This window comes from Myotis davidii, unplaced genomic scaffold (genome assembly GCF_000327345.1).
Source record: "Myotis davidii unplaced genomic scaffold, ASM32734v1 scaffold168, whole genome shotgun sequence".
NCBI classification, from domain to species: Eukaryota; Metazoa; Chordata; class Mammalia; order Chiroptera; family Vespertilionidae; genus Myotis; species Myotis davidii.
The window spans coordinates 2,396,266-2,406,552 of record NW_006383016.1 but is presented as its reverse complement, the minus strand read 5'-3'; the positions used below and the strand labels follow the sequence as shown (position 1 = coordinate 2,406,552).

Here is a 10,287-nt window from a genome sequence, read left to right as displayed (position 1 = left end):
ATATATATATATGCTGAGTATATAACTTGAATAATATGTACATAATATAATTTACAAAATTGGGCTCGCTAAGCTTGCAGGAGGGGAGGAACATGACAATGAAATTTTGCCGTCATTCTCATGGCATCAGCCTTGAGTACTAGGGTCTTAACCATGTTTGTTTAATGTTATTTACAGACACAAAAACACAAAGTTCATGTTGTTTAGCCTCAGAACCTTCTACCAGGTTTCTATTTTAAAGTATTAACAAGGCACGGGCACTGTTTTGTATATGGTTAGCCTAAACGAGTTAACTGCCCCTGTGTTTCATGTGGTTATATTGCTTTAGGAAGATGGGCTTACACAGAATCCCCCAAGGCCTGTAACTTGTCTTTGTGGTTCCTATCATAAACACAAACGGAGCCAGGACCACCAAGTGTTATCTCACACACCGACATTTTGACATTTTACCGCAAGATTTATGGCTGTAATAAACAATCTCGTACCTTTCCTGATCCTTCCACAATCTCCCTGTGCAAGCCACAGCATCATTCCACTGAATCAAATAATCTTTTGAAAAAACATTTTTAAAAAACCACTTCTGGCCTTTGCATAAGATCCAAGACACCAAAGGAAAGCCAGAAAGAAACTAACTCAATTAATACATAAACCGAAGTTTACCGGCAGCATCTCGCCCAAGAAAAAGATGGGATGCTCCGAAATGGAGCAGAGAGGGAGTGTGCTAATCTTCGCACACCAACTGGCTCCCGTTCCAAGCAGGGTGGAAGCATTATCCTTTTCTCGGTAAGCACATTTGCCCATTTCCACGTGCAGGGATAACCTATATTCCCAACAAAGGCTTTCTTAAAATCCCATTAAATGAAACAACTTTTCATCATGTCCTCGAATCCCAGATGGAGCAGGAAAGCGAAGGGAGTCCAAGGGAGAGGGAGGGCAGAGGAAGGCAGGGTTTGCAGCCTAGTTTGAATCTGATTTGAATCATTTTGAATATCTTTGGAAGAGCCTGCCCTCTTGAATGCAACCCTGTCCCAAGATTCAAAGTGACCGAACAGTGACACCGTGTGCATTTTGTTTCTTATTAATCTTACACATTGACAGTCTTTGTTAAATCACAAGGCGCGCCCTTCACCAGCCGACATTTTCATATTTGTTAGACGCGCTGACCTGAAGTTCACCTCGGCCTTGGACTTTGCGCTTCTAAAAGGTCTATACAGTGTCTTTTAGAGAGCAGGGTCTTGGCCCAGGTCACTCCTTCTCAGGGAAAACCGAGGAGGGGTGAGGGAGGGAAGCAAAGGAAATGTAAACGTTATGGAATGTATTGACTGTATTTGTCCTTTGTTCTTTAGAATGAGTCCCTCAGACTGACTGTTCATCTCTGAGTGCACGCGGCAATGGCTGAATTTCAGAATGCCTGATGGTGGCCTTTGAGGGCTCTCCCCCACCTACACTAGGCACATGATTTTAGACAAGCAATACTTTATCATCCATTTGAACCATTAATTGTTTGGGGGTAATTTCCTTGCAGTAGTTTATAGCGATGAGCATGACCCAGGCATAAAGACTGAAATTTATACTTGCATTATATATGAATTTTCACCAGGATTGTGTAAGAGGCCTAATAATCAAGATCCTCCAAATAAAAACATATGCACTCTAAAAGCAATAACTTCTTCGGGTAACTTTTTCTTTTACTTTAAAAACTGGCGAAGAGGTGTCTATGATGATTGAATCGGACATGTTTCTAAGGCGTGGGACATTTTTAACCAATAATACAATAACAAGCTTTTCTCAAAGGGACACATAATTGTCTTGGTGAGTAATAGCGGGGGTTTCAGTTTTCTCCATTTTGCTAGCCCAGATGTGGTGAAGTGTTCACTGCTGTAACAGCAATCACCACAGTTGTTCCCTTTCTTGTTTTCATCTGGCACACCCCCATTTGGCTTCAAGCTCTTGGCCAGAGTGAAAACTTTACACATCCAACAGTGGAAGCAGTCTGATTACTTCCACTACGGCACTGTTTGGGAAATATTTACCACTGAATGTCCCTGGCACCAGCGAATCCAATCAACCAGAATATATTGGGATGATCTTACACATGCCTAACAAGACTAGGCATTCTGAGTAGTTAAATTAACTTATCTCTATAGTTAAAAAAGAAAAACCTAGAAATATTTTTTCATCTTTTCTCTTCTCTGCTTCCCTACAATGATTACTTAAAGATCAATACCTGGAAAAGGAAAATACATCTCCCAGAAAATAGATTCTAATGGCACCAACACTTACAGCTAATATAGGTGCATGAGAAATAAAATAGTGTTTAGCTCTCCAGTTGCAACTCGCACAGGAGGCATGGTTCCAGCCGGCTTCCTTAACACACTGTTCCCTTTCTTTCCCACTCTCCCACCCTTCCTCCTCAGCTAGCTTCTCCTCTCCTTAGCTTTTATTCCAAATGTGTTTTTAAAGAGTATTTTCTGGAGAACAGAAGTCTGTCACGGTGCTCTGACATTTCTGGATCCCACCTTCCTGCTCAAATGGCATATTCTTTACAGTGTGGCTATTCACTTATAGATTGTAGCATTTCTCTTACATTCAGTGTAGGGTTAACAATAACCGTAATGAAAAATGTCCGACAACAGGAACATTTTCAGGGTACCAATGAGCATTTTCTCACTGCTGGAGGGGTGGAAGAATCCTGTCCCTTCGGGGGAGGGTTTCCGTTTCCCCCCTCCCCTTCCCAGCTCTAAGAACTCTTGGCATTTAGTGAGTGGCAATTTCAGAAAAAGCATTCTGTGTTTGAAAATTGCAAAGAACACATTTTGCAAGAAATGCCTGTGTTTGCCCTCCTCTCACACACTTTAGGGATCATTATGGGTACTAAAAAGAGAAATGGCAAATCAAAATCACTGTTTTCAAATCAAGGAAGTTTCCTGCCGGTTCTCTTGACTTTGAAGGTACCATGGGGCATTGGAAACTTGCTACGTTATTTCTTAAAGGTCCACTGATGACTCCTGAGCTTTTTTATTTTTGGACACACCCGAAGACTCCTGGTTCTCCAGCAATCTAAGGTGTTGGTTTTTCAGTAATCTAAGCCTATTTACCTGCTGCTATTCCCTCAGAATGGGAGCGATAATTCAAGATGAAATACAGCATGTATTACTCTTGAAAAGAGGAATTTTCTATCCTTTTCCCCCCGTAATTGAGGTCATTCAACCACGAGGGTTCACCTGGAGTCCATACCGTGATACACGCGTCACTCCAAGCCATTTTATCTTTTGTGCTGATAGTCAAGATCGCAGCTTTAACATTGACATCAAACTCTGTCTGGGCAGATGACTAAGAGTGCTGCACAACGTAAACTTTTGACCCTCAACTTTTTGACCTGCAGTTGCAACGCACTAACCACAAAGATATACAAAGCTGTGCCTTTTCTCTCAGGGGAAGGCCCCCCTCCCAGGATCTCAGGGATGCCCTACTTCTGCCACAGCCTTTTAGAACAAGAGGGTGCACTAGATTTGTGTGTGTGTGTGTGATTGTGACTGTATTTCCTGTCAAACCAGCCTCCTACTTCTTTTTGTCAGCACTTAAAATAGGAAAGAGATTATTTTAAAATCACTCATCATTACATTTACAAGGACAATGGGGAGCAGGGCGGGGAAGCCTCACAAATAGCAAAAGGAAAAAGAAGATGGGGGAAAGCAGGTAATGGAAGTTGGAGACATTTTCCCCCCTTTATTTAAAAATAAAGACGCAGCCTTAATTGTTGGGCGAGCTGGCCCAGGCAGGCGAGTTGACTGTGAACTTGTACTAAAGCGTGCTCTGCTGGCGATTCCTAGGGTGTGCAGATTTATCTTCTCTGCATTTACTTAACCCGGCAGTGAACTGCGCGGGCGTCATTTGTTAGGTGATGACAGACTTCACCTCTAGCAAGGGCTGCTTCACAAAATCGCAATAATTACCCAATAACCTTCATAACAAATATTATTATTGAAAAGGCCAGTTTGTGGGGAGGGGGCAGGGTGGGGGAAGGAAGCTTTCTTTGTGAAAAATAAACAAAACAAACCTAGGCAAATCTTCCAGTTCTGGGGCTTTGAATGGCCAGGACTGAGGCGCCCCACTCCTGTGTGGGCGGGAGCCTATGTTGACCCCCTTAGCCCTGTCTGGAAGCCCCATTTATAGTTTTGTCATTGACTAGAAAGAAATTCTGCCCTAGAAGCCAAAGGGATAGAGCCACACGGTTCTGTTCTGCACTCTCCATGGTGGGCACACCTCAGGCAGGCTCCCAAGCTAAGGCAGGGAGAGGCTTCGAAGGGCATCTTTTAAGCTAAAAGGGTTGTTTTCCTCTCTAATAGCCCATCTTCAAGGATGTAATTTGCTCTCCCCTCACTAATTGTTTGGATATAATGCTCTTCACATCTCAACAAATGAACATGACTCCGTTTCTGGTAGAAAATTCTGTCTTGCTCTCCCAGAGCCGCCAACAATGAAGCAGGGAAATAGCAGAAGAAAAGGAATTTTGGCATAATGTTGTGGAATTAGACCATGGAAACCCTAACAAACCCCTAAGTGAGTGTGACCAGAAGCTTCCTATTATATTTATAGTTCAGGAAATATTGTCTCTGTGGCTTGTAGAAACAAACAGGGCCCTGCACATTTCAGACACCTTCTCCTTTTACAAGACAAGGAACACAGACAGACACTCTGCCACCGGCGGAGGCTCGATATCTTCATAAAGCTCTCAATGACAGATATTTTCTAAAGAAGTTTCTCTGCAAAAACAACCCAAAAGGATGCAGGAGAAATAACTTATCTACAAAAATGAGCAGATGACCAGCCATCCTCTTTACTATGCTTCCTGTGAAAATAGGAAGAAAGAAAAAAAAATTCTCCAGGAATGCTCACGTAGGTCTGACTGGATGCTGTGGGGTTTTTTTCTGTGTGTGTGTGTGTGTGTGTGTGTGTGTGTGTTAAGTCATTTAACTCCATGTGAGTTGGCCTGCTCCTTAAACTCTAAAGTTTTATGAAGATTACAGCAGACAGAAATAAGCAAGCTGACAATATTTATAGCCTCTAAGTCTTTTAAATCATGGGAAAGTTTCTCTATATTGTGTGATGCTGGCTATGGGTCCAACAGCCTTTCTGCCCATTCCCACACCCCAGGGTGGGATGTGGCCACGGAGGTGGGGTGGCCACTTCCTCCACGCAAGTTACTCAAGTGAATCTGCCAGCAGCCCTATCACTCTTTTTTTTCTGCTACTAATTTTAGTCATCAAGAAATCACTCAAGCAAGATCACCAAGTGAGCAACTAAAATAAAACCTTCACCCAGCATTTTCCAATAAAGAACCCAAAACTCAGAGCAGCGAAACAAAGACTCCAGAATTCTTACAGACACTTCAAATAAAAAAGAGAACCCAAAGGGAGTTTCTATTCTGGTCCCCACCAAGGTGTAGGCACTTTTTCCTGAGCACTGGCACCGCAATGCTCACTCTCACAGGGCACAAAACATGACCTCAGGGATCTTCCTTGCCACTCACTATTCAAGAGAAGTGGGACTTGGAGGAGGGTTTCCACCTTGCAGAAAACTTCCCAGGTTTTGCTCTTTGGACCTCTGTCTTTGGGAACATCTGTTGGACTAATGTTGAGTAGGAGTGGCCTGTGCACAATAAAGTACGTAGAAATTCCAAATCTACACTTTAAGTTTTTCCACTTGGAGCACTTAGTACATATCTTTACCAATGAGCACTTGCAGAAAGCTACCCAGTTCCCAAGGAGAAAAGCATGTGGAGGCAGAAGATCCCATTTTTTGTTTGTTTGTTTCATTTCTAAGTTGAAAAATTTGGCTTAATTCCTCAGTCGGGATGGGGGAAATCCGCAAGGTCCCATGTGAGTGCCCATCCAGAGAAATACCCACCCTGAGGGACAGGCCACAGCATCCCCAGTCACTGCTCTGCCACGGAAGAATGGGGGGGGGGGGACTTGAGGGGGTGGCTGAGGCCAAGCTGGAATTGTACCCAGGAAAGATTTCTTTCACCTTACTTCACCCATTGGTGCAATATTGGGGACTGTTTTGGAAATCATAGATTATGTAAATTTCCTGGGATCAAACAGAAAGAGCAGCTAACAAAAGAAAGGCGGAAATCTCCTACTGACAAACGACCAATTTCTTCCCTCAACTACCCTTTATGACGTGTCAGGGAAAACAACCTAATGGCTCTGGGGACTTTTAAGTTGGGCGTTGAAGACACCTCGATTTCCCCCAAAACTTTAGGGCACAGTTTGGAAGAATTCCCCCTGTATGTTGAGGGGGAGTACATTTCTCTATCTTTAGAGTTATCTAAGGGGTGGGGGGGGGGCGCCTTAGTTGCCTTTTGAGGGCCCTGTACATGGATGTTTTAAATTCTACAAAAGAAGAGAGAAAAAGGGAAGAGAGTGAAAAGAGAGGCGAGGCGGAAGAAAAGAAAGCGCCGTAACTCCTTTCATTTAGCCTGGGGATTCAAAGACTAAAGTTAAATCCGGCCATAAAGTTTATTGCTTCAGACTCACAGGCGGGTGAGAACAGTCCCACCGTGCCCGAAGCCGGCCGCCTCCGCTCAGTGCTGCCGAATGACCCAGGCCCCGCGAAGACATATTGCCACAGCCCCACAAGGAATCCCGCCGGAGTCCGCCTCGGCAGGGCCCGGCCTGGGCCTTTCTTTCCAACTCCCCAGCTCAGCGCGGCCCTGGCGCCCGAGCGCGCCCCACTGCCTCCCAGCCCCCACCCCAGGGCTCCGCGACCCCCCCCACAACCAGGACCCGCCAGCCCGGGATGGGGGCGGCCCAGCCACGAATCCACACGCAGGCCCACCGCACACAAAAATCACCTTTTTGCAGGGCGAGCGCGGCGGAAGTCATTACCAGCCGCGGCGCAGCAATGAGAGTCAGGCCTGGGGATGCGCCGGCCCAGGCGCGGCTCACCGTGTGGCCCGCAGAGCAGGCTCCTGGCGCTGCTGGGGCGCCGAGGGAAAGTTTGCGGGACCCCACCCCCCCTTTTGAATTCAGGGGCAACCTCAGAGTTACTGACCCAGAGACAGAGAAAGCGCGCGCGCGAGAAATCCAGGAAGAAGAAAGTTTTCAGAGTACAAATAAACTCGAAAGTGCTCAGGAGGCGAGCTTACCTTAATTCGGAGGGAGCCATTTTTCAGAGAGTTTTGAGAACTTGTGGTTTGGACACTTCTGGACCTAAAATTGACAATTTGAATGACCAGGCGGCACACGTAGCCTGCAAAAGAGTCAAATGGAGTCCAGCGTCAGTGAGATTATATGTTATGTGGTATATAATGTTGGATGTCAACTCCCCAAAACCATAAAACTTACTTTAATGGCCCCACGTGACGTTTTATAGCCAGTGAGCCGATCTGTCTGTGCTATGGATGATTTTACGATCTAATTCATAGACAAAACCCTATTCATTTGGCACCCAAATGTCATATAGCCGGAACTGGGGCTTATAAAGTTTACTGTTTTATAACTTTTAAAAGGAACGACGGCATCAGTGTAAGCAGTCGGTAAATGTGCAAATCTCTAGTTGTGCTTTAGCCGCCCTGAGGAGTTTCCCAATCGAGCTAGGATGGGGTAAGTACCTTCCATTTGTAGCAAATTAATTGTAGCATAAGAAGCCAACTGGGTTCAGGGTGAGGCCTGGGAAGGGGTGCCTGGGTGGGTTAGAGGCAGCGAGTTTGGGGGCCACAACTTGGCATAGCAACCTCTTCAAGTGGAGGCCCAGGAGGGCCTTAGAAACAGGCGGCATCTGTGTGGGCCCCGTGGGCCGCTAACAAAGCCCTGGGCTTTCCCTCCTTTCTCTCTCCTCCTCTGTTTTGTACCCAGCACGTTTACTGGGTTTCCTCAGAGATGGGCAGGTTGGACTCAGGCTTTGGGAACACCTACAGCTTTCCACCTTCCGTCCTGAACTTTCTGAAAGGTCAGAGTTAGGAAGGCTGTGGGTCAGGGTGTCCGTCTGAGGTCTCCTGGCACAGGCAGGCTGCTCAGGTAGCCTCAGACTCACCCGCCCCCAGGACTGGACAGACAGAAGAGCAGAAAGAGCCGCTCACTATTTGGCACAAACCAGACCAAGAGAACTTACAATAGAAAGTTTATTTTTTGTTTCCAGTCAGTATTTTTTCCTTAAAAACAAATACAAAAAAAAAAGCTGATCACAGTTTGCTTAAACAGCCAGACTTGGACAATATTTGTAACTTTGTTCACAAAAACATACATCACTGAAGCTGCGCTTATAAGAGCCACTTCCAGAGTTCGTGCAAAGGGTCCTACAAAGGCACGCAGGGACACACCGCTTGGAGTCACAGTTTTCGTCACAGAGTCACTAGTCACTACACGTCAAACAAGTTAAGTTGTGTCTCATCAAGTCACCTCTACAACAGCATTAATTACACAAGGAATATAGGTAGTTTGAATAAAAATATCTTTAACAGCTTGGAGCTATTGAGACAGGAACACTTCCACTCACATGCACAGTTAAACAACTGGAGTGCAACACACAACATTGGCACTAAACGAGGTCGAAGGGGGACTTTTTTGTGTGTTTTTTTTCTCTTTTCTTTTTTGTTATAGTTACTTCAAGTAACACAGCTTGCTTCATATAAATAAGTTAAAACATCTATTTTTTTTTCAAGACAAAGCCATTCAGGACAAAGAGATGAACAGAAAGCAGATCTACTTATACAGGCGCTATAATGGCAATAAACAGGCTCATGATTAAAAGATGAATTAGGGCAACGAGAACAGGGCTTCTTCACAGAAGGAACACAGGGGAGTTTCAGAAAGTCACCTTAGTACTGACACTACGCGGGGTCCGCTAATACTGCTCAGTACTTTAAACGCTCAAATACTCAGGGGCGGAAGGCCCCTCCTGCCGCCGCCATGCTCATGCTTTTCAGCTTATTATCTTTTTTCCACTTCATTCTCCGGTTTTGGAACCAGATTTTAATTTGTCTCTCGGAGAGGCAAAGAGCATGTGCTATTTCAATCCTCCTTCGGCGGGTCAGGTAGCGATTGAAGTGGAACTCCTTCTCCAGCTCCAGGGTCTGGTAGCGCGTGTAGGCCGTCCGGGCCCTTTTGCCTTCCGGGCCGCCTATGTTGTCTGCAACAGAAAAGTCAGCGGTTTAGCCACCAACTCCTCAGCCCCTGGCCACCAAAGTCCGCCAGCTGGACGAGCCAGGGTCCTGAGCAGGGAACAGGAGAGAAAAAGCTCAACAAGTCCTCCCTCTTCGCCCCCCCAATTTCCTTCCCTCTTCCTTTCTAGAGAGAAAACAATACGATTTGGACTCTGGGAACAATCAGGCCATCTGAGGCTGGAGCTGCGCCCCTGAGGATACCTCGCTCTCCCCCCCCCCAGCCCTCTCCTACCCTCTGGCCCTGCCCTGGTGCCCCGAGGCGAGGGCACAGCCCTTCCAGGCTGCCATTCAGAAACCCACCAAAGCAGGGCCCTTTTCTGAGCGCCCAAGTGGCCTCTAGATCACTCTCCCTTAAAGTTCCAGCCCGGAGAGCCGCCGCCTGTTCCAGCCTGCACGCTTGGGGCGCCTGCTTTCTTTTTCTTCCCTTTCCTTTCCTGCTCTTCCTCCTGCCCCCAAACTTCAGAGTCCCGCCGGCTCTCGCCGGGATTATGCCCCCCAAGCCCCTTTTCGGGGACTCTAATTAGTAACGCTGTTTCCCCAGCGTAGCCCTCCTCATAAATTATCCGTCCTGACAAGCCCGATTCACAGCCCCTACTGCCATCCTCTACCTCTGCGCCCTGCTTGGCTGGCCTGACCCGGGAGCGCGTTCCGAGGCGCTGGGGTTCGACCTGGGTTTTCTCCTTCCCCCCCTTTCCACGTCTAAACTTGCCTATCCAGCGGCTCCCCTCACCACCACCACCCCCACCCTGAGAACGCAGGGCGCTGCGAAGAAGAGGAGGAGGATGGAGGAAGGCAGGAAAGGAAACCGGCGGGGAGAGGCTCCACGGGGCTGGGAGAGGCGAGACCAGGAGAGAACGGGGAGAGAGGGCGGCAGAGGAGAGAGGGAGAGGGAGACGGGGAGCCGCGCCTCCGCGGCCGCGTGGATTTAGAAAAAGGCTGGCTTTACCATGACTTATGTGTAGCTTGCGCATCCAAGGGTAGATCTGGGGTTGGGCAGGCGGCGCCGGGCTCGGCTCGCTCTGCGCACTCGCCTGCTCGCTGCTGGCGGGGGCGTCCTCCTCGGCTCCGGACGCCGTGCCAACCCCCTCTCTGCTGCTGATGTGGGTGCTGCCGGCGTT

The 10,287-nt window shown here is 47.2% G+C and overlaps 2 protein-coding genes across 3 annotated transcripts in view; both read right to left on the bottom strand.

The window, feature by feature from the left end:
- HOXA3 (homeobox A3) overlaps nt 1–7,261 on the bottom strand; it is a 33,226-nt gene extending 25,965 nt beyond the window's left edge. For both annotated transcript variants that reach the window (XM_006778981.2, XM_015558150.1), the window contains exon 1: nt 7,154–7,261. The gene's annotated coding sequence lies outside the window, so the exon portion shown is untranslated. The remainder of the gene's footprint in view (nt 1–7,153) is intronic.
- An 853-nt stretch (nt 7,262–8,114) lies between these two features.
- The window catches only part of HOXA5 (homeobox A5), a 2,812-nt gene continuing 639 nt past the window's right edge, over nt 8,115–10,287 (bottom strand). The window contains exons 2-3 of the mRNA XM_015558129.1: nt 10,116–10,287; nt 8,115–9,135 (exon numbers count right to left, since the gene is read on the bottom strand). Coding sequence (XP_015413615.1) covers nt 8,885–9,135; nt 10,116–10,287 — 423 coding nt within the window. The 3' untranslated portion in view covers nt 8,115–8,884. The remainder of the gene's footprint in view (nt 9,136–10,115) is intronic.